Source organism: Electrona antarctica (assembly GCF_951216825.1).
Source record: "Electrona antarctica genome assembly, chromosome: 17".
NCBI lineage: Eukaryota > Metazoa > Chordata > Actinopteri > Myctophiformes > Myctophidae > Electrona > Electrona antarctica.
Genome location: NC_136798.1, coordinates 16,114,717 through 16,139,085, shown reverse-complemented (window position 1 = coordinate 16,139,085; position 24,369 = coordinate 16,114,717). Strand labels below are relative to the sequence as shown.

The following is a 24,369-nucleotide window of genomic DNA, read 5'->3' as shown; positions in this document are numbered from 1 at the left end:
AGAAACTGATCTGTAACTTAGAAACTGAACTGTGGTGACCTTGGAATGGCAAAAACCTGACAGACTCAACTTCCATGTCAACGGTGAAGTCCCATGTCCACATGCACAAATGACCAATTCCTTCCTCTTAAATCACATGGAGGTTTTTTATGATATTCTCGAAGGATGAAGAACAATTCAACAAGTTTTAACCTTTCTTGTTTGGGTATTGTGAGTGCTGTTAACTGTTATAATGCATCAATGTACTGTACACCAAATCATGTAGTGAATTACACATAATCGCTTTAAAGTTATAGATTACCAAGAGCAAGATGACCGATAGTAACTGAATTAGTCTTGCTTTGTCTTCCTTTGTCTGACTCTTCGTCTGTTGGGTGCGTATGGACTATGAAGGGGAGAAGCTGACTTCTTGTGTTGTGACCTATGGTTAACTTGTGACAGACAACCAGTGTACTTCCCATTGTCATTGAGATAACAAGATATGTGTTAGTTGAGACAAAACGCTTAATTGAAGCTGATGTTTATCAACTGAAGTTTATCCCATGTCATCATCAACATTCAGACAATATGCAACAAAAATAAAACAGAGGAACATTGTTTTTAAACCGTATTTCAATGTAATGCCTGTAAACAAAAGATAATAAACAATCTTGACATGTAAATTTGCATATAAAAACTAAATTTGACTGAATCTAACAGGTTAATTTCTCATTCCTTTGTCAGTTTTAGTGTTCACGATGATGATACTTCACATGGCCACCCAACGTTTTTCACAAAGCACTAAGGCACATTTTGGTTGGCTGTTATGAATCAAAATGACAGAACTAAGCATTGATTAGTGTCTACATTGGGTGCTCGTTCATCTTCCATGTCATATTCCTTCTGCTGCAATTGCTTTGGGTTTTAGTTCTGTAACTTATTTAAAACGTATTTAAAAACAACTAAAATAAATTGTAGTTAAGAGTACATTCATACACATTACAAGGTCAAATCAATCATGTGCCGTTAGTTACCAAGAACCCCTTCAGCGGGGAACGTAATGTACAGTTTAGATCTGGACCAAACAAACAAGCCCGACTCTATCGAAGCCTGTGCACCTTCTGTCTCTAGCCCGGCGCAGGCCTGTCCCATTGCCTTTGTGCCCCAGACCTTTGTGTTGAAATGTTTTGTTTTATGATTGGTTTTAACTGTCATTTTGCTAAATTAAATAACTACACACATTATTTTCCATTTCAAAATGAATCAATTTACAATTTAGGCATTTAGCAGACACTCTTAATGGAGTGATTTACAGTAAACAAGGAAAACACAAGGTAATACATCAAATGCATAGATAGAAAAATAAGTAATCTAGGGTAATAGGCCATTCTAAACAGTATAATATAAAAAAGGATCAATAATCTGTCATGTAATGATGGCTAACAGCTGTAACCCATGACTTTTCAGAGCACTGCAGGAAAATGTAGACAACTCTAATTCAAAGTTGTATGAATTGTCACATTGTCTGTCCTGATGAAGGTCTAACAACCGAAATGTTGAATAAAGAGCAAAACATTTTTGCAAGTTCCTGAAAACTTCATAAAAAGGGTTGTTTGATTGAAAAAATCTGTTCAAAATTACATGTGGGATCTTTCTGAATAGGCCTAACTTCCTCTCACGAAGGACTCACAAAGCGAGTGTATGGGGGAAGGCAGCAAAAACCTGGCATTTAAAATTGTAACCATTGATTGACATAACTGATACAAGGATTTAACAATCCACCAGAATATGCAGATTAGAGAAATTTGAAAGAAATACTGTATGTTCAGAATTACACGCAGGATCTTACTGAAATAACGTATCTTACTCAAGCAACTCCCGACCCAAATGATTAAAAACAACAAAACAAAAATACATTATATCTGCCCACGGCACACTGGCACAACTCTGGCCCAGGCAGAGTAAAAATGTAAACATTGCAGAGGTTTGGGAGAGTGACTGACGCTCACCTCTTCTCCCCAGGTTTCTCTAGTATGTGCAGAGGTCATTCTAAGGTCACATGCTTGCTTCTCTGAGAACTAAGTTTCCACCACTGCCTTTCAACTTGCTCAGCTCCCAGCGGCCCTCACCACACAGCTTCAGCTGGACATCATGGTACTGTTGTAGAGAGAGAAAAACAAAGGGTTCAGGCAATACTTTACACTGGGCATTATACAGTATATGCACATTTAAAGGGGAACTTTGCAGATACTAAATGCCAACCCTGTATGTCCCATTTTGAGGAGAACGGGTGAAAATCGGACATAAGTTCACTTCCCAATGCGCTCTGTGTGTCAAGAGCATATGTCTACACATATCGATGAGTTTACGTGGGATGAGTTTTACATACTGTAGGCAAATTCACGTGGTCTGTAGTCTATCCCTATGACTACATACAGTATGACTAAACAATCATCCCTTCTTCTCAGGCTAAGATGACTTTGGAAAGTCCAATCCAAGCTACAAAAATGTTTGCGAAACGTGGTAAGTAACCCAGTGTGGTACAGTATGTAGTATGCATGCCATGCATGTTTTACTCGACCTTCTCCAGGCTGCTGCGGTGTCCCAGGCTGACCAAGGTCATGCCCAGCTGTTTACAGGCTCGGTACAGCTGTGACTCTGCCTCCTCTGTAAGAGCACTGGTGGCCTCATCCAACACTGCACAATATAAACACAATACAGCTTATGTTATGCGAATACAATAAGTCTTAACACTGGCTACAAAATAGGTGCAATAATAATAATCAAATGTTATATATCTGCACTTGAATTGAAACTATGACGCTGATTTTACCCATTAAAACTGGGAAAGCTAATTAATCTGTGTTATTTTATACTTTGGCTTAAATTGGCTATTCAAAAATAGCAGAATATACAAGCTCATAGCGCAGCATGAAGGTTTTTTTTTCTTTTTTAAAAAAAGCAAATAGTTTAAACTCTAATCTTTTCTTCTGGTGCTCCCTGGAATCAAAGATTTTGAGATGGTGGACCAAATGAGGTTCTTGACATGAAAAGGTTTGAGAAGAAAACTGTTCTTTTTCAGAAGACAAAATCTTAATGAGTTAAAACTGGGGATAAAATAAGTGCAATAATAATAATAATAAAATATTATGATCAATATATCTGCACTTGAATTGAAACTATGACATTGATATAAAAATAAGATAGAATATTGCCAACATAATAAGAGGGAACGCAAGAACTTTCTATAGGGAAACAGACCTGCATATTTGGGCTGCAGGTAGAAGAGGCGTGCAAAGCTGAGACGTTGCATCTCCCCCGGAGACAGGACATCATACCTAAAGAGAAAACAAAGAGAGAGCCACAACATTTCTTTTAGAATAATTTGGTCTAGTTCATTATTTTACAAAACTCAATGTGACACATGAAATAATGATAAAATCCTCAGTGTGTGTAACTCCGAGTACAAATGCAACCAAATGTACATTTTGCACTCTCTCAGATTTTTCTTTTCTTTTTTTAAAGATTTTTTTTTGGCTTTTTGCCTTTATTGATAGTTACTAGTGACGATAGACAGGAAAGAGGGAGGGAGAGACATGCAGCAAAGGTCGTCATGAACGGGACTCAAACACGCGACACGCTGTCAGGCCAGAGCCTATATGTGGCATGCGCCTGGACCACTAGGCCAGCGGGCGCCCCACAGTGCAATTTATTATTCCCGGTTTCACTCTTACCAATTCCACTCCACCTTCTCGTCCAACCCACCGGTACGCTTCAGGAGACCGGACTGGAGAAAATAACAGAAATCTGGCTTTATTCAGTGTTGCATCCAAGGTGAATTAGTGTCAGCTTGAAGGTAACCACATACTATAACTCTCAAGAGAATCACATACGTATAATACGCCTGTCAATTATGACAATGACAGTGGGTGCAGAATACTAGTATTGAATCCTGTATGAAGTTTAATTCAAATCGGACTATAAATGAAGGGCGATGACAGACGGACGGACGAATGGCAAACCGTAATCGTAATACATGTCACAGACATATAATAATTTAGTTTAGAGTTTGATTTCACTGATACTGTTACATTTACAGGTATAATAAAAGCATACAGATGTGCCATTCCAACCCTTCACGATTTCCTGATGGTTTCCTGAAGATTTTCTGAAAATGCATGTTTTCCCTGCAGGTTTTATTCACTGAATAGCCTTGCTAATTCTGCTGCTTTGCTACTGAAAATAAGTGTCTAGCAGAGGAACTCTTATCTATTCAGGGAATCTGAATAGAATTAACATTTAACACCTTAGCAAATGCCCCCCTTTCTGATGATGTTCTGTTTCTGACAATGCAATCTACTGAATTGCCAATGGCAGGACATGTGAAGTTCTCAAACGGCACATCTGTAGTTAAATAAATGTACTCACCACTCCTGCTAGCTCTAGAAATTGTATAATTCTGTCATCATCCACATCCCCTGAAAACAAGACAGCAACATGAGGCCAATACTCAGTGACTGAACAAATAACTGCCAGTGTGTGTGTAGTGCAGTGGTAGTTTTATACAACAGCTATGCAGTTGACTATAGCTGCAGATTTCACCATCATACCTGATGCAGGGTAAATATCTTTCAAAGGGTAGATCACCTGTTAAAAGTAAAAACAGTCAAACGTTAGTAAGAACTAAGTGTTCCTTTTGTTTTTTTGTTCCATGAAATATTCCACACATAATGTGGAAGCATCTGTGACATTCAGACAAATAAGTACAAAAAAAACAGCTCATCTGCCAGTACACGTGGGTGAGGTGCTGGAGTCACAATATACAAGCTCAGAGCGTGGCACTTTGTGCTGTGCTGCGAGCGTGTACATCTGCTCAGTGAGACTGAACTGCTGATTTCGAGCATTTGTAGAATCGGCCTCAGGTCTTAATGTATTAACAGTGCAAGGAGCAAGGCCTCAAAGGGAAATACCTGTTCACGAAGGGTTCCATCAGTTAGGTAAGGCTTCTGGGGCAGGAACATAATGCCCCTGGGTCCGAAGCATGTGGTCATCTGAACAAAACCTGGGGAGAGGCAAAAACATGTGAGTAAACCTCAAGGATAGGAATGGGAATCATCTTCTTGTGCACAGCTCTCCCTGCCATGCCACCGTACCGCTATCTGCCTCCCAGAGGCGGTTGAGGACCCTCAGTAGAGAGGTCTTGCCAGTTCCTGTGTTCCCCACCACTAGCAGGTGATTTCCCTGGCTGATCTTCAGGTTCAGGTCCTTCACCAGTAGTTCCTCCGAGTAAGGTGACCTGTAGGACAGCCGGTCCAAGATGAAGGCCGTGTCTGTCGGTCCTCCATGGATATTAAAGTCACTGTGTGGAGGAAGGAGATGGTGGTGGGAAAAATACTCCTGTTTAAAACATTTACTCAAGTTAAAGTATTGACATTCAAATATCCTTGCAGTACGAAGGTAAAACTATTCAAATGTAAAAAACAGGATTCAAACTTTTTCCCAATATAAAATAGGTAGGGCTGTCAAATGATTAATCAGATTAAAAATGAATTAATCACCATTCCAACTATGTCCAAAATATGCCCTTTTCTTGTGGGAACAGAAAGATACGTGACTCTCTAGCTCTCCATCTCTCACCTCGTTGCTGTGCTATGTGAGCCACTAGCCAATATTATGCACCCTTTTATGGCAATAACCAACTTTTTCCCCATCGGACTAGATAGGGCTTCTCTTTCAATCTCGATTGGATCTATCAGCCATCAGTTACCAGAGCGATGACTAGTGCAGAGTGGATGGGATTATGGGATGTATGGAGCGGGTCATCTAACCATGCATTAATTGCATTTTTTGTCGTCTAATTCATTTCATACATTAATGAACTCAGTTAACTCTAAAAATAGGGCTTAAGCAGTTAATGTACAGTATATTTGCCTCTAAGATGCTGTGGAGACAGTGGAATGGAAGTAAAAAATACCTCAATATTGTACTTATTTGAGTAAATGTACTTTCCACAACTGAGAATAAGATCAAAGAAAGGTAGAGGAAAGACTTCCTCATGAAAGGAGTATGTTTTTTTAGTTTTTAAAGACATAATCTCTGATCTTGGCTGGTTTAAACATTTTGGGACTCCTTTGTCTGGTGGAAAAAAGCCTAGTCCACCCTGCCCTGAATATAAATGTCATACAGTAGCAGCCAAGAATGTTAACCCATTGAGACCTGGAACGCATCCATGTCACGTTAGCGTTTAACCACATTAACCATTAACCCATTTTGGGTGGGAACCCCTTTTGGTGTTTTAAACATTATGTTATAATTTAGCTATTGAAAAATAGCAGATCTACAAGCTCATAGCGCGCCACCGAGTGGCGCGCTATGAACTTGTAGGTCTGCTATTTTTGAAAAATCATTAAAATGTGCCTCAAATCTTTCCGAAAATTGTCATGATTTAGAAAACTTTTTTTTTTTTAATTTTGACGTCAGGCCTGAATGGGTTAAACAGACACACGTAGTTATACCTGTCAAAGTTGTAGCTTTCCCCCGACGCTGGGTCATAATCACACTGCCTGTGCAAGATGTCATCCATTACCTCTCTCAGCTCCCCTATCCTGACACACACACACACACACACACACACACACACACACACACACACACACACACACACGGTACACACCTATCATCAAATAGCTGGATCTCAAACCACGCACGTGTGCGCCCAAATGAGGCGATGGGTATGCTGTGTGATACCTGTGGGTGTATCCGGCCACATCTGACAGAGTGGTTGACAGGTCTATTAGCTGCGAGAAGCCGTTTATCAAGTAGATGCACACAAAGGCATTCTGACCATGACAGGGACAAAAAGAAAGAAAGACAATTGTGTATTAGCTAAAGAAAGATAATATCCTATCTTTCTTTTCTATATTATGTATATAGATGACGCAAAACAGTGCGTATAATCAATGGGTTGTTCACACAAGCATTTTGTTATCTCGTTCCTTGTTTTTTGTGATGATGTTCGATGATTGTGATTGGATAGATGTAACTCGTATCAATCTACAGTAACGATTAATTACTTTTAAACTAATTTGTTTTATTTATTTAGTTTTTGAATTTAATTGGGTGTAATTATAAATGTATTTTTGTATTATCTTATTGCAACTGAGAAGTAAGATCATTTGTCTTCTACCCTACTACTGTTTTTATTAAGTTCTTTAGAAGAGGCTTTGCTGCCACCCAGTGGTGGAAGACCGTAGGCAAAGAAACACATTCTAGTACAAGCTTGCTTGACATTGTTCAAATACATTTTTAACTTTCTGACACATTCTGGACAGGTCACGTTCTGATTTGAATTAATTCTTTGAAGCAATCTTTCAGAGACGGATTCAAAGACAGAGGTTCTTAGGTATACCTATGGTTGGTTACTGAGGTACTACACTGTCTCTCTGCATTTGATGATGTATGTATGTGTCCCAAATCGCATCTCTTGGATGCATGCCTACCTTACTAATGAGTGCACTGAGATCACCGGGGCTGAGACCGTCGTAAACCCCGGAGAAAATAGGGATGGCGATGATAACGTAGCTGAGGAAACCTCCCAGGTAGTCAAAGGTGTTCACCCCAACTGAGTAACCAGAGAGAGAGTATACGTGAGATTATGATGATGTTTGTAAATGTTTAGCAGATGCACACATTAATGGCAGCTGTTTATCAGTGTGTGCGTTTCTTACTGTAAAGCCAGAGCTCCTTGTTCATCAGGTTCCTTTGAGTATGCAGCAGAGATTGCAGTCTGCGGTCAGTCCTCATGTGCTCCACCTTACCGGCTCTACATTTGCACAGACAGATGCAAGCCACTAACACGTACTGTACACGTAGTGGGGGCTGGTGTGTAAACCATTGTTTGAAGGCACATGGTTACTTCCAAATGATGATCTACATTTGGAGGTCAAATATAGTATGATCTAGATCCAAGGAGGAATTTTCCTACGGTATGCGCCAAATACCATACACAGTACATCTCCCATACAAATAAAAAAACTAAACAGGAACCAACATTTTCATGAGTCTAACCTGTAAAAAGCGGCAGACTCTGCATTGACTCTGATCTGCATGTGCTTGAACCTGGAGGCAGAAAATCATCATTTCATTTTTGCATGAAAAGGTTAAAAGCCCATCATGCATTCTCTCTCGACATATCTGCGTGCAGCCTTCAAGGCATCTCCATATCAATCTGTGATTGCAAAGCCAACATTAGTCCCATCTAATTTAGCTGACACATATCCTGTCAAGTTTCCTCATAGGCAAATGGCTCTGAGCCAATGTCTACATGAGCAGTTCCTCTTCAAATGAACGTTTTCCACAACGATAAAATGTAGACACTACAGACAACGTCTAATAAAGCTGTCTCTACATCGAACTATTCTAGAAATATTCAGAATTGTTGTTGCTACATGCTAATGTCTGTTTACTTGATTCATTCTAAAAAAACATACATGTTTTTGTTTAAGGCAGCATTGTCCATGCATCAACACAAATTGTTTCTTTCACATTGTGTCCATGTGTTGCTTGTTATAACATATTTCATTTACCTGAAGTCTCCTTCCAGTTTCTCTTGCTCAAACAGGGTGGCCACAATGGGACCCATAAGAATTTTGTTGGTAATTGTCCCAATCACAAAATAGCCAAATATACTCACAGGGCCAATCCATCCAGTACTGCAAGAAGGAAAAAGTAGATTGGGGTAGATCAGATGTTAAGTAGTATACATAATTACAACACAGTTGCATGAGGTTTAGTCCTATCTTTCACAGGGCAGTTGGGCATTTTCCTTCTATTTCCTGTCTCTCTTAATGGTATACTCTTCAAAGCACTGATGAAAGAAAAGATTGGAATGAAAAAAGCAATGAGAATAGAGAGCGTGCAAGCCTGCGTGCAAAAACTAAGATAATCGCCGGAAATTTTTAATTTTTCAATGACAGATGTAGCCACTACGACCACACATGTCCCAAGAAACTAGCCACCGGGTCTGTCTCTGAGAGAAAGGCACGGCTGAATTCTTTGTTTTGATGAGCCGTGCCATTATCGTGGTTTAAGCATGGCTAGAAAGCTGTTTCAACCAATCAGAGTGCTTCCTCGAAACTACCTGTTGTATAATGGCTGTTTAAATCAGATGTTTTATCAGATTGTTATAATCTCACATGTAGTTGCATTGGTCGTTGTAGTAATACAACCTCACCTGTGGTAGCATTGGTAGGTGTAGTAATACAACCTCACCTGTAGTAGCATTGGTAGGTGTAGTAATACAACCTCACCTGTAGTATCATTGGTACTGTAGGTGTAGTAATACAACCTCACCTGTGGTAGCATTGGTAGGTGTAGTAATACAACCTCACCTGTGGTAGCATTGGTAGGTGTAGTAATACAACCTCACCTGTGGTAGCATTGGTAGGTGTAGTAATACAACCTCACCTGTAGTAGCATTGGTAGGTGTAGTAATACAACCTCACCTGTGGTAGCATTGGTAGGTGTAGTAATACAACCTCACCTGTAGTAGCATTGGTAGGTGTAGTAATACAACCTCACCTGTAGTAGCATTGTTAGGTGTACTAGTAATACAACCTCACCTGTGGTAGCATTGGTAGGTGTAGTAATACAACCTCACCTGTAGTAGCATTGGTAGGTGTAGTAAGACAGCGTGAACGGTGACACTATCAGTCGACTGGCCATGGCGCTCAACTGCTTGCACAGCCTGTCTGCATCCTGGCTCATTCGCTGATCTCTGCAAGTCACACCAAATCACATCATGCAAATCGCCAGAACAAACTAGCCAAACTGCACTGTATGATAAAATGTGGTTCCATTTGTACATTCTTCAGAGTTAAATTAACCAAGGATTTTTACTGTGCCTTCACATAAAACTATAGATAAATATGTCAAGTTGAATATTGAAATGTGTATACTAGTATAGACTACAGATTAAACAATCTACATACTATAACAAAAGGAAGTTGTTGTGGGAATAACAGGCTTACGGGTTATCTATGTCCTCTCTCAGTACGTTGAGGGTGTAATAGACAATGCCTTGGAAGTAGTCTGCATGGAGGCTCTCAGTAAGCGTCTGTCTCCAGTTAACATACATTTGACTGCATATATACTGGTCCAGACTTTTAAGCTTTAGGCATATGGAGAGAAAGGATAGACACACAGAGGGAGGGAGAGAGAGTAAGAAAAGGATATATTACAACCACAATGTTTACACATATACCATACGAGGGTCTTGCAACAGCCCAGCGCATCAGTGGACATGAGATTCCCTCCATCCATGACATATACAACAGACGTGTCCGTAATGCCCGTAGGCTTATCAAAGATCATAGCCACAGACTGTTTCACAGCCACTCGCATGTACAGTACACACCCCATATGCTGCATTATGTAATTATGCTTACATTATACAAAGTATGCTGCATAGTGCATACATATGTATATCATATTTACAATTAGGACCCATGCATTGCACACAGCACCTTCCAAGCACCACATAGCTATTTCTATACCTTACCATTACACAATTCTTTATTTAATAAAAAATGTCTGTGTTTCCGAGGCTAGTCCCGAAGGGACTATTGGCCCCTTATTGGTTTTGTCAAGATTTTTCTTCTTTTTCCACCGAAAATAGCAGTTCTGGCTGAACCGTGCAGTTGGTTTTCAATATGGTAGAAGCGAAGCCCATGACCATTGGCCAAAGGGTGGCGCTATAGCACTCAATTGAAAATAAAACTTCGATACACATATGCGTCTCCTCATGCCGAACAAGTAGCGTGTTCTTATTTTTTACCTCTGACCCTTAGAGGTAAAAACTTCTAGACGTGAACTTTGGACCTATCCGGATAAGAAATCAGAAGTACATTTTTTTAAGTGAAAAAATTAAGTTTTTATATTGCCAAACTGAATGATAATGTATTGTGATAATAAACTAATAATCCAAAATGCAATAATTACAAAACATCTTGTGTAGCAATTCAGGGTAGTTGTAAATGGTAGATGTGCAGGAGTCATTCCACTCAAGATACTATGGTGTGGACTGAGATAAGATTTATATTGCCTTATTTTTAGCATACCTAGAGATATCAAAATAGAGTGTTGACATTTCCTAGAGTGCGTTGGGGGCAGGTTGACCTGACCTCGTAAAAGAAGACATGTAAAATAAACCATCGTCTTTTTTATCAACCATAGCAAGCACTCCACAATATCTTAAGTCAAATGGTAATGGCCCCTATGATTTTATTGTCTCTGTGAGGCCGATGGCTGGGGAGAGGCAAGGGCAAGGTGCAACAGCTGACCAAATAAGCCAAGTTTGAAGTTTCACGATTCCACAATATTGTGAAATATGAATCACGAATGGACAGGGCCATCATGCCATTACAACAGTGGGACAGATGTTTTTTTAAAATGTGTTGTTTTGTCAAGTCTCAAGTATTTACAGTTACCGCATTGTCCCGAATATAAGACGACTCTGATTATAAGACGGCCCCCATTTTTCAAGACTCATTTATGGAAAAAGAACATTGAATGTCAAATAGTCTAGTCCCAGATTATAATATGGCCCAGTTTTTTAGGATATTTCCATTGGAAAAAAACGTATATTCAGGCCAATAGGGTACATGATTATGGTTGCCCAGCCCAACGCGTATTCTTCTGTCCAGACAGCTTGGGAGTTTTGATTGATTGATTGAAGAATTTATTAACAGTTTGCAGAATTACAGTACATTTCAAGCACAAACTCAATACAAAGGCTGTTAACTGTGAGTGGACGACCCAATTAAGCATTACACTTGTTTCCAATAGGGTCCACCATGTTCAAATCATCAAAACATTTAGAGACGTACAAATAGACACTTCTATAGACAGAACAGGATTTCATCATAAAGGAGGTAAAAAGGGAAAAGAAACATATACAGTGAGGGGAAAAAAAGGGGTGGGCGGTGGGGGGGATTCACGTTCAGCTCCGTTAATTTGTTTGTTTTCCTTGGAGGAGCTGCGTTGGGTCCCCAAGTCGGCTCCGTGACCGTACCTTGAGTTGGCTGTGTGGCCGTGACCGTCTCTTGTGTTGTCCTTGCGTTCGTGTTTGAGGGATTCCGATTTTACAGGGGCCAGTTTCGAATTGCAGCCGTCCGTAGGTGCCCTTTGAGAGCGGAGCATGACCATTTCTCTAAATGCTTCTCACTTCTTTAGTGTTATGCAATTTTGCTTTCAGCTAATCTAAATGTGAGATAATTTCTCTCTACTGTATGCCTGCTGGCTGTTTTTTTTATTTTTTACTGTTACTGTTACTGTTAACCAGCTTTGAACCTAACGGGTCCATTTATCTTCTGCTAAAACAACAAACTTTTCTAGGTAGGGATATAAACCAGCCTGCTTCTCTTGGGAATCTTGTCTGGAGGAATACTTTTCTTTTTACCTGCCTGCTAAAAGACTTTAACAAGGGCTGTTGGGATCCGGTAGTTACCCGTTTGATCATGTAGTAAATGGTAACTGGTTACATGTTGTGGAGTGTCAGGATGTGAGCATGTGCATTCCCCTGCTGTGTGAAGTTTCTAGAAAGGTTTGCCAGTACAATTTGCTTTTGCCATTTGCTGCATTACGTTAGACATCAACTTACCGTGGAATTGAGCAATATGAGTCCCACAGACAGGGACAAAAGAGTGGTGAATCCTGGGTAATCCTTGTCAGCCAGCACTTTGTAGAACTGGCTTGGAAGAACACCCACTTGGTAAATGATCAGTTGCTCTAATCATGGGAGGAAAAAAAGATGAGTTAACAAATTGTCACAGTAGTCAAGTAATAATAATAATAATAATAATAATAATAATGAATTGCATTTTATGTCGCTTTTCTAAGTGCTCAAAGCGCTTTACAATGGTTCATTCATTCATACATTGGGAGGTGAAGCAGCGAACAGTCGACGCCAGCGTCCTCACTTCCCAAGCTCACACTGACCAACTCATTGGGGAAGCAAGTATTAAAGCAAATGAAACTTTCTCCAGCAACGAATACAGCTTTGCATAATGTTTTTCCCATGCTCAATATATCAATCTTGAGCTGACACATATTAAAATGGATAGTCTTATTTGCTATGCCTGGGTGTAAGCTTGTGTCACTTGATACTGACAGAATCTGATGTTGTATAAATTACTGCTTTTTTATTATGCTAATAAAAATGTATTAAACTTTGCCAAAGGGAAAGGTTAGGCTACTGTACCTGTCAAAGTAATTCCAAGCAGAGTTCCAAACATCAGCACACTCTGACTTGACCATGATGGAAACAGCACCTTCTGGATACTGCACAACCTCTGCACAAAACTCCAGTCTAATTTTGGTCTGATGGCAGATGATGATAGCCGCAATTTGAATGTATTGACAGAAAGTAGCTCATAATAACATCTAACATATGTCTATTGGATATTTATGAAACAAACACTTTGCAGATAGAAAGGTGAGTGTGACGTCGTTTAATACTATCCGATAGGACTTTTCTGTTTGGGTCTATGCCTATGGGCTGTCAATGGTAATGGTTAGTGTGTTGCAAGTTGCAACTCTAGATTCAACCTATAGCCCTGAAACATGACTGTCATAATAATCATGTGAACCATGGCTAGATTCAACGCATTAAAAAAATCTAGTGTTGCAAATTGCGACTAGGCAGATGATAGAGAGAGAAGGCTCAATTATGGGACAATTACATACAGAAAATGGCCTACTACCATATATTTCAATATTAATATATTGCTGTATGATACATCAGTATAAGCTGGTCTTACCTTTTCCTTTCCCTTACATTTCTCATTCCCAAAGGTGGCATCTGTACAAGCACTGGATGACACTGGGTCACTATTTCTCTAAATTACAGGAGAGGTCATGGATTTTGATAAAAAAAAACAATTAAGGACGCGAACTAGCTAGCCTACTTCTTATTCATTTTCTTTCACGCTACTTCACTTGACTACATACAACTAGTTCTGAAAGCAAAACAAATGCACACGCGTTTAAAACCGGACTTCCGCATTTTTTTGAGTTTTTTCTTTTCAAAATAAAATATCTCATAACTTAAACTCCATTTAGATTTTTCAAAGAAGCCCAGGTATTAGAGCCCATATTATATTTACGTGTGCCCAAGCCCATTATTCTATTCTTCATTTTTTTTAAATAAAACTACAGATGTTTTATAAGATCATATATAATATTTTTTTATTTTTGCTATTATTTTTATTCTCATTTGTGTAGGCCTATAGGCCTATTGTGATTTTCTTTTTGCCATTGTGTGTACAATATTTAATCACATTGTTGACCCAATCACGATTCATGTTCCACTGTCTCATAATCAGTGGTTCTCAAACGTTTTCATGTCAATAAGGTCCCCCAAATCAATATACACTTCTCTTCATGGGCCAGAGATGTTTTAAAAGTTCTAAATGATAAATGTTCACATTTTACATCTTTTCAAGATTAAAAAAAATCTGGAGGCTGGAACCCCTTCAAGGACTCCTGGCCCCTGGGGGTGCCCGGACCCCACTTTGCGAACAAGTACTGACTGTACATCCATGATACACTTAGTGCTTACCCTCATGTAGCCAGGGTGTTGTCTCTGCATGCGTCCTTGCTTCTTATCAGGAAACTCTGTATGTAGGGCAGGCTATATATGCTTGAGCATGCAGTTTGTACCACATCTGATTTCATCATGTTTTCTATCCTATCTTACCTACTTCTGTCAGCAGAATTAAAGACTCTGGTCACGTAGTGTGTTTTGTACAGGCTGGCCACAAAAACAGATTGACCAATCATTAATACACTTTAATAGCATTTTAACCACATTAATCCTGTCATCCCTATATATTGGGCAAAAATATTCAAAGTTGAGGCCCTTGCATGTACATAGTTACCGTTTGCTAGTCTCCAGTACAAATTCATCCCAAATGAAGCAAACTAATAATAATCCCAAATTATTCGGAATGCATGTTGTAGAGTAAAACCAGAAGTCACCACATGGTGTATAATCAATGGTTTTGAATGTACTCATTGCAATCTGGCAAAGTGGGGCCAGTAACCTTTGAGCTAGACAGATAAGGTTTCACATTCCTGTCTGGTCTGCAATCCTCTCGCCTCTTCTGTCTATCCTATTTACTCGTTTGTCCACAATACATTTTACAATGTTAAATATATCTTGTCAGTCAGAAAAGCACGGACAAGATATCAATGTTTGAACATACAAGGACATTTCCAAGTGAGGTAGGTTACACTGAATTACTCAAAACAAAGATAAGAAACAATATGAAGATATAAAGCTAAACAGAAATGGGTAGAAACAATGAATTGTGATTATTGATACTGTTGTGATCCTAAAAGATCTTCTATATAGTATTAACTTGGCAACAAGTGAGTTTCACAGTTTTAACATTTTCAATAAATTGCTTTTATTCATTTTAATCATCATGGAACTTTCAGATGAAACATTTGCTGAATATATTTTGATCAATGATTGATCTACTGTAGATACATTCTATGTTATTTATTATTAAATGCAAGGGCCCATTACAGATTCCTTAACTGTACAATTCCACTCAATTACATGTTGGTTGATAAAAAAAATACTCCTTAGGGTGGCTCACCTGGTAGAAAAAAATCTTTAGAGATAAGGTGCCATTTTAATGGAGAAACTGCACATTTCACGCAGTGTTTATACTAGTATTGTTTGCCTTCATTATGGAATAAGGAAAATTCAGTAGTATTTAACAAAACAAGAACACTCAGGAAAGGTTTAAAATGCTAAAGAGGGCAGGCCCCAGAAAGACACAATTAAAACCTACAACACTGTATACAATGTAACGGTACGGCAGTTCTACTTTCATGTGCTGCCGCGCCTGTCTTACATCGCTGGACGGCAGCCCACATACATGACATAAAAATGGAATAGTCACTGCTTTCATGACCATCCTGGTGACCAGAAGAACAGCCACTCCGATCAGGAAGCGAAGCACGGAGCACATCACCAAGGTAGTGGTTATTGTGGGAAAGGTTAGAGGTAATTCTGAGAGTGGGGGATCAACCAACAGTCCCAGCTGATAGTTTACGTGCGTAGCCACGGCAACGCCTACACCAGTGCCCAGGGCTTGAGCGGTGTCACCTCGTGAGGTGCTCCATGAATCAAGAGAGAAGGCCACAAGACCCAAGCTCACATGTATGACCACAATGACAAGTGGTGCGTAGTGGCTTCTCATGTAGAAGTTGTCTATCTGGTCCAAAACGGGCTGGAAGAAGGCTAGGATAAGAAGGGTGTACAGGAAGCCAGTGATTACCTCCTGCAAGAAAGAAACACAATGTGTATGAAAAGCACACTCTGAAAGCTAATGGGTGGAATCATTATATGACATTAAATAACAAAGAATTAACATTTTGTAAAAGTAGAAATTTGAATCATGTAAAGGTATCTTTCTTAAATACATAAATACAATTTTGTGAGAGCAAAACATCTTTGAATCTTCTAACTACCAAGATTGAATTAAACCTTAATTGAGATGTGATGACTTTGACTTGCAAAGTATTTTAAAATCAAGGCATGAGCTCAAGCATGATGCCAGACAGTATTCAAAGATGACTGAAGATAGTTTGCCATCAAATGGACCTACTAAGTAACTTCTAACCACCTGTTGCCCTGTGAAAGACACTATAGAATGTTACCCATACCCAATGTTACACGTCATCTATTCTACAGGACAGGTTTTCTCGCTGCAATAAAATAAAACCTTTGAAAAGCACCCAGAACATCTCTCCTTTCATGTCTCATTTGACGCACTTTGCTCTGATAACATGATGATGGTGCGGTGGCAGGTTGCTGATAGACAATGGGAACATGCAGTTGGTTGTGTGCCTATTGTTCTAATCTAATCTAAACAGGGCCACCGATCACCAATATGTGTTGGTATATGGTGAGCAGATACCGGGGATATGGCAAAGGGAAAAGCATGCACTTTGTATTTTTGAACTCACATGGTGTTGATGCTGAGATGTTCTCATAGACAGTACGAGTACATGTTAGATGAAACTGATTTGTTTATGTCCGCAATGTCAGGAAATGCAAATAAAACAATTACGTTAAAGATGTGAAATATGTCAATCAAGCAACTGCAGCAGTTTCCAATGGACATATATTATCTAATATTTAAAGGTAGGGTAAGTATTTTTGTTAAAAGGACTATATTCTGATAGTAAACTTTGCTATCGAGAATTTGTTCAGTAACAGCGGTTTCTCCAGCTCTTTAATAACAGGAACATTTTCAGGTGGGCTGCCAATTTCAGCCAGAAAGTACCAATGTATCAGCTTCAAATTTATAGTGTTCCAGTTTTGTCTGCTCCGTTTGTCTGCTCTGTGCCCGTTGGGCACTGGCCTACTTGGAACGATGTTGGAAATGTATGCCTCCCCAGTAATTATGTGTCCCTTTTATGCCCATATATGGAGTTCTTTGTCAGGCATGCCCAAATATGGAGTCTATGCAGAGATGTCAGAACATTATTGTGATGTTATTGTGATGTCAGAACAGGCGAGCTCCATATAATATAGGGAGATCTAGGGGTGATCATGTGTGATCAATTGGCTAATTTGGGTCCTGTCCAGAGCCTGGGCAGGGGCCCTGTCCAGAGCCTGGGCAGAGGCTTTTGTGCTGGTTCTGGACAACAGTGTATCCGACCGACTCAAGGCCGGGCACTGCACACTGATTTTGAAGTCAAGCGGTGGGGCAAACGGTTCTCAAGTTACGTGGAAGACAGACATACAGAGACATGGCGCATTTATAGATAGATGTGTCATTACTTCTTATAGAGGGTATGCACGTGACATCATCATCATACCCAGAAGTTATGAGGGAATGTCTACTGAGTGGCAAAAACTACTTTCTGGCCTTGACAGCCCATACATCCAAACAGTAAAGTCCTATTTGATTGCATAAAATGACTTTAAACAACATTAAATTCACTTTGTTGCTCACTTTGCCACTCGATCTGCCATTCACTTTATGCATGCGCATACCCTCTATTACTGAAAATGCTTTTTCTGTTTACTAAAGCACTGGAGACCCCTGTTACTGAACAATGATCACTATCAGAATAGAACTGCTTAACACTGTTTTTCCTTTTTTTTTTAAAGAAGAATGTCACTTACCGGTACCCTACTTTTAAGACAATGAGAGAATACTTCCTTCACAATTAATCTAATCATTGTCTGGGGCAAATATAGTAAAAAATATCAACTAGCTGATTACAATTCATTACAATAACATAATTAATGGCTTGTGTAGGCAGGATTATATTCCAACCAAATTAAACAACCCTGTGTGATTCACACACTTGTTTTGTAGCCTAATATTATTCTATTCAATGATCCTTTAAGGACCATCCACAGTAAACCAAACACAATAAAGATTGTTCACCACTATCATGTTTATAGTTGTGGTGTGGACTCTGTCATCCACTTGTGTGAGAAAGATTTAAAACAATATATCTTTATTGTTATACTAATAGTTTTTGTACTACAATTTTGTTGTTACACTAGGGTGCATACATTTATTTTTGGAAATGAGACTGCTATTTAAACAGGACTGCTTGGGAAGATAAATCACAAATTTATTTTTGCTTACCCCTGAGATTTACCCACGCACTCCAATCCAGGGGTACTAGAACCCCACTTTAACAATAACTGTTATGACAATACTGGAGCCTATGTTATGACTAGAATATCAAACCTGAAATTCTGTAAAAATCCATACTTAATAATAGGGTAATAATAGGGTTGGATTATATTTGTCTTGTTCATCTCAAGAATGGACGATTGGACGTAATTCAAAACAGTGAAATGGTGCTGTAATGAAGATATGAATCATGCATGGTCAGCCTCACACACCGCACAGCATTCCTCATTCTACACCCTTTAAAGGTCAGATTTACAGTCAACATTTCACAATGACATTCTGCCACAATTCTGCTGATGTTGTGTTAATCATGTAAAGTGTGATGTGATGTGATCAGTCTAATCTAAGTCGAAGGTCTGACAAAGAGTTTCCAGTCCAAGACATTGACTTAAGATTTGTCTTATTTTTGTGGCATATACGCTTAATTAAATTTAGGAGAGTGTAGAGAGCAGAGAGACCAGATGAGTGTCAGATTCGAACTCAGGTCATTATGTTATCAAGGAGCTTGTGGTCTGTACACTAACTGGCTGAACAACTAGTCACCTTGTCCCCTGGCTTGTTTTAATGGTATTTATTATCCTGAACTCAGTTTATGAATAATGCTTAGAGATAAATCATACTGTATGTGCAGGATCCCTGGGGATACAACTCTCTTGATATGCTTACCAGAATAGAGTGCATGCCCATGTAGACTCTGCTTACACAGACCAGGAAGCTCCAGCAGCCAGCCACACACAAACCAAACAGGAAGGGATACTATAAGAGAGCATATGGTATCATAAAATGTATCATTATTACTTGTTGGGCCCTTTTAGAAAACTGAAATGTTCAAGAGATCCATATCATATTCACCACGATCAGGCTACACTCCAGCATCTAATTTAACAGACGACCTATACTTCACTTCTAGCACATTAGCAACAGGCCAGTACATGAATGTCCTACTTGGGTGGCAGCCAAGGGGGGCACATATGTCTACTTTACAGTCAGGTGATTTTCAAAAATTTCATTTTTTTATATATATATCGCTTCTCTGCTGTCGAGAAGAAACCACTTAACTCCAGAATATCTTTTTTTTTCTCCAGGAAATGACAAAAACCTTATATTTTGAAAACAAATAAATAGTGCCTCACCAAAGTTGGTGTTTAGAGTTGTGACTATATTGTCAATTACTTGCATGAGAGGGGGAGAGGTGGTGGAGTTATCTGCTTTTTTTAGCAGTCTGCTTTAGCAGACAGTTTGATGGTCCGATTGATTAATTGAAATGTGCATTAACAGTTTGTAGAATGGGTACAGTTCAACTAAAGTACGTACTTTCAAACTTTTGTAGGTCAATACAAAATCTAAGAGAATAAAACCAGAAAAGGCTTGTTTACACCATGCAGGGTCCTCCTACAGTATAGTATACACTTTTACTACTTTTCATTGGTTCATTTCCTCCTGCCAGCAACGATATTATTTTTCTTTTTTTACATAAGACTATTACTGTTTTGATCTAAGTTATGCATACAGTAAGTAGGCATTTATTTGTCCTGTGTTTGACATTTTCTCTTGTTTTCAATGTTTCTTTGTTGTTCTTTGAATGAAGTTAGTCTGGGTGAACTCCCCATTGTGGAATGTGCATCCTGTGTACACTTGACTTGACAACAATGTTGGCCAGTAATGCATTCAATGGCTACAGTATGTATGTAGGGTAGGCTAGTATGCTGTCACTGCTCTATTGTGTGCTTACTGCTTACCTGCCACCGTCCATATGACAGGAGGAATAGAGAGAAGGGTATAGCTGTGCCAGTCATGGCATGTGTTGATGGCATGCTGTACTCAGAGTTGTAGAACACTTCGACTTTCACCACAGGAGGGGATGCCGGCCGTGACCAGCGAACTAAATCTTTAGTGGACTGTCCAATAAAAAGGTTCCAGGCCCACACTATGATCAGTCTGCGACTGACGAGAGCGTCGACGTTCCAAAAGAGGAACGGGAAAAATATTATAAAAAACATCTCGTTGCCGAGCTCAGTCCCAAATGTGAAAAGATAGAAGAGAAATCTGTTGTGGATGATGAACTCCTGGCCCACATCGCCAGTCAGTGAATTCTTCCTCAGCGGCTTTGCTCTGCCATCATCTGAAGCCGCCTGTAGGCTCTCCTCAACGGCTGCTGCAGACACAGCTGTCCCGTTCCCCGTGGCAGCCTCTGAGCTGTCCTGCCCTCTGCTTCTCTGTCGGACATGTTCTTGTTGTTCACTCGCTTCCCTTGCGTCGGCGGCACATTCGGCATTATTCGATAGTGGCTCGCCGTCCGCGTCCTTGGACAGTTTAGCGGAGAATGTCCCTTTTACGCCACAGAGCTTTTGGAATCTCGCTACATGACAGGGGTCTTGGAGGTAACTGCACAGCCCGCTGAACGTCTGTATCGCGTTCTTCGCCATTCTGTAGGGCTAAAGAGGAACCTGCCCTTATAACTTCTCTAAAATATCGGCCTACAGCAACAATAGGGGGGAAATGAGACCATTTCCATCGGATGAGATTACCTACCTGTAGCTGAACAACGGGATATGACTTAATTATAGGCCTATGGATTAGTTATTTCTACTGCGCCGGGTCTACAAAAACGCATCGTCGCACGAAAAAAAAAACATACACAAAAAAACAGAGTATAGCCTACAATCAAAGTATTTTGGTGCAGGCAACACTGCCTGCAATATGTTAGGAACGCTGCGCTTTTAAATGCGTCGAATGACGTTGTACGCCCGAGTTGAGAGAGACGTGCTTCCAAAGTCCGTTATTTGTGTAAAATAGGCTATCATTATAAACTGCGTCAACGGTTCTGCGGCGGTCTCTTCCTGCCCGGCCTTTACTTCTTCTCTTCTTTCTGTTATGGTTAACATCCAACATGTTACATTACCGCCAACTACTGGATTCTGGTTGAAATTTAGAAAATGGGAATAATACACATGTTATTGAGCCTAATACATAATTATAATAGCCTACTACTACAACATGCAGCAATTATTTAAAAGACATTCCATTCCACCCAAACGGTTAACCCGGGCCATGTTGCTCAAAGCACCATGCATCCAAGAACTCTGGGTTGGGCACATCCAAAGTGTTCATTTGAGGGACAGAAGTAAGTATCACTTGTGTGGAACGGGACGGGGACGGGGGGCGGGGTAGCTACTTAAAACCTTTGATTCTATCATGTAAACAAAATTAAATAGGAAGGTTGCCTCTTATATCCAATTTTGATTCTGGAAAGTTATGCAAATTCTGGCATATTTTCATATAATGCTCAGAAGGAGCCCACATTTGGAGCTCTGGCTCATGGACTTCCGACTTATTTTGGTATTGCCATTAACACCTGAATGCAGCCTGACTACTGACCAGTAATGTAAACCATATACTGTGTACAAAAAGCTATAAGCACACCAAAGTGTGCTTACAGTAATGTAAACCAACCAGAATCTCAACTGAGAATACAGGTTCTGTTTCAAGCTCCTGGCCATGCAGTTCAAACCTGTCACCCTGCACTGCAGAGCCATATATTACATAGACTTCATAGACAAGCACTTACCTGTTGTTGTTCTGTAGCTGCTGATGCCCTTTTAGGATGACCAGAATCAAATCCAAACTGTTAATTTGAGGGACAGTAGTATTTGTGTGGAACCGGGGGGACGTTAGCAATTTATTACTCAAATGCGTTGATGTCATATTCGACCATAGGCCTAATAATGCTCATTTTATTATTAAACCCCTATGATCTCACATTTGGTTTTAAATGCAAATTTTGGTCATGGGTAGTATGGCTTACTTGGTACCGTAGCCTAGGGGATATTTCTCATGTTATTTTAACAGACTTAATAGTAGGCTACATTTTGCAGGAAAGAGGCAATGAGAGCTTTACAACAGGGCATTTGAACACTGCTAGTCACAATGTGGGACATGGTCTCAATTTGTGGGACGCCTGAAAAGTCCTGCAGGCAATGAGGGACTGTCCCACAAAAAGGGGGACATCTGGTCACCCTACACACAGTCAGTCAGTCAAACGTTAGCTGAGCTTTATTGGCATGAGAAAACATACATTTGCCAAAGCAAGTGTCAAAAGATAATAAAAACATTGAAAATGGGGAAAATATATATGGAGGGGGGGTACAATATTCTGTAAACTGACAGAGCCATATGTCTGTCAGTCAGTCACAGTGTGTGTGTGTGTGTGTGTGTGTGTGTGTGTGTGTGTGTGTGTGTGTGTGTGTGTGTGTGTGTGTGTGTGTGTGTGTGTGTGTGTGTGTGTGGAATGGGTTTGACGATCAACACCCAGAAAACAGAGATCATCTGTCAGTTGAGTGCTGGCCTCCCATGCCAGCCAACAACCTTCACAGCAGGAGGGCAACAACTGCTTACAATTCCCACTTTTAAATACCTGGAAAGCATAATGGCTGACAACTGCACAATGGATGACGAGATCCAAAACCGCCTTAAACAAGCCTCAACATCATTTGGTCGTCTACGGAGAAGGGTGTTTCTGAACAGAGACATCAATCTCCACACCAAAGTGCTGGTGTACAAAGCAGTATGCATCCCCACACTACTGTATGGATGTGAGGCATGGACCATCTACAGCCACCATCTCAGAAGCCTGGAGGCCTTCCATGTTAGATGTCTCCAGAAGATTCTGGAGACAGAGTGCCACACACAGAGGTGTTGGAACGTGCAGGCAGTGGCAGCATGGAGTCTATGCTGAACCAAAATCATTCTGGAAAGTTATGCAAATTCTGGCATATTTTCATATAATGCTCAGAAGGAGCCCACATTTGGAGCTCTGGCTCATGGACTTCCGACTTATTTTGGTATTGCCATTAACACCTGAATGCAGCCTGACTACTGACCAGTAATGTAAACCATATACTGTGTACAAAAAGCTATAAGCACACCAAAGTGTGCTTACAGTAATGTAAACCAACCAGAATCTCAACTGAGAATACAGGTTCTGTTTCAAGCTCCTGGCCATGCAGTTCAAACCTGTCACCCTGCACTGCAGAGCCATATATTACATAGACTTCATAGACAAGCACTTACCTGTTGTTGTTCTGTAGCTGCTGATGCCCTTTTAGGATGACCAGAATCAAATCCAAACTGTTAATTTGAGGGACAGTAGTATTTGTGTGGAACCGGGGGGACGCTAGCAATTTATTACTCAAATGCGTTGATGTCATATTCGACCATAGGCCTAATAATGCCTATCATTTTATTATTAAACCCCTATGATCTCACATTTGGTTTTAAATGCAAATTTTGGTCATGGGTAGTATGGCTGACTTGGTACCGTAGCCTAGGGGATATTTCTCATGTTATTTTAACAGACTTAATAGTAGGCTACATTTTGCAGGAAAGAGGCAATGAGAGCTTTACAACAGGGCATTTGAACACTGCTAGTCACAATGTGGGACATGGTCTCAATTTGTGGGATGCCTGAAAAATCCTGGCAATGAGGGACTGTCCCACGCAAAGGGGGACATCTGGTCACCCTACACACAGTCAGTCAGTCAAACGTTAGCTGAGCTTTATTGGCATGAGAAAACATACATTTGCCAAAGCAAGTGTCAAAAGATAATAAAAACATTGAAAATGGGGGAAATATATATGGAGGGGGGTACAATATTAT

At 40.0% G+C, this 24,369-nt stretch overlaps 3 protein-coding genes across 3 annotated transcripts in view; 1 reads left to right on the top strand and 2 right to left on the bottom strand.

The window, feature by feature from the left end:
* The window catches only part of LOC306941530 (visual system homeobox 2-like), a gene marked incomplete at its 5' end in the record, with an annotated part of 242,961 nt that overhangs the window by 21,691 nt on the left and 196,901 nt on the right, over positions 1–24,369 (top strand). The gene's annotated exons all lie outside the window — the stretch shown is intronic.
* On the bottom strand, positions 519–13,974 carry abcd4 (ATP-binding cassette, sub-family D (ALD), member 4). Its single transcript, XM_079526998.1, has 19 exons — positions 13,797–13,974; positions 13,238–13,356; positions 12,638–12,765; positions 10,008–10,147; positions 9,638–9,754; positions 8,565–8,690; positions 8,047–8,097; positions 7,707–7,801; positions 7,479–7,600; positions 6,727–6,818; positions 6,495–6,584; positions 5,133–5,338; positions 4,950–5,041; positions 4,590–4,626; positions 4,408–4,457; positions 3,714–3,766; positions 3,241–3,317; positions 2,561–2,676; positions 519–2,136 (listed from the first exon to the last, which is right to left on the bottom strand). The coding sequence occupies exons 1-19, from the start codon at positions 13,835–13,837 to the stop codon at positions 2,035–2,037; spliced, it is 1,854 nt and encodes a 617-aa protein (XP_079383124.1). The 5' UTR covers positions 13,838–13,974; the 3' UTR covers positions 519–2,034.
* LOC306941205 (sphingosine-1-phosphate phosphatase 1-like) lies at positions 15,422–21,521 on the bottom strand. Its single transcript, XM_079526519.1, has 3 exons — positions 20,453–21,521; positions 19,380–19,469; positions 15,422–16,331 (listed from the first exon to the last, which is right to left on the bottom strand). The coding sequence occupies exons 1-3, from the start codon at positions 21,137–21,139 to the stop codon at positions 15,780–15,782; spliced, it is 1,329 nt and encodes a 442-aa protein (XP_079382645.1). The 5' UTR covers positions 21,140–21,521; the 3' UTR covers positions 15,422–15,779.

Excerpts from the sequence above, each read along its gene's own strand:
- LOC306941205 (XM_079526519.1), bottom strand. The coding sequence starts at position 21,139 with ATGGCGAAGAACGCGATACAGACGTTCAGCGGGCTGTGCAGTTACCTC. Across the intron at positions 19,470-20,452 it reads TGTCATATGGACGGTGGCAG|TATCCCTTCCTGTTTGGTTT; the intron begins GTAAGCAGTAAG and ends GCTCTCTTATAG. Across the intron at positions 16,332-19,379 it reads TGGGCATGCACTCTATTCTG|GAGGTAATCACTGGCTTCCT; the intron begins GTAAGCATATCA and ends TCTTTCTTGCAG.
- abcd4 (XM_079526998.1), bottom strand. The coding sequence starts at position 13,837 with ATGCCACCTTTGGGAATGAGAAATGTAAGGGAAAGGAAAAG. Across the intron at positions 8,098-8,564 it reads AAACTGGAAGGAGACTTCAG|GTTCAAGCACATGCAGATCA; the intron begins GTAAATGAAATA and ends TTCTGCCTCCAG. Across the intron at positions 5,339-6,494 it reads GAAAGCTACAACTTTGACAG|TGACTTTAATATCCATGGAG; the intron begins GTATAACTACGT and ends TCCTCCACACAG.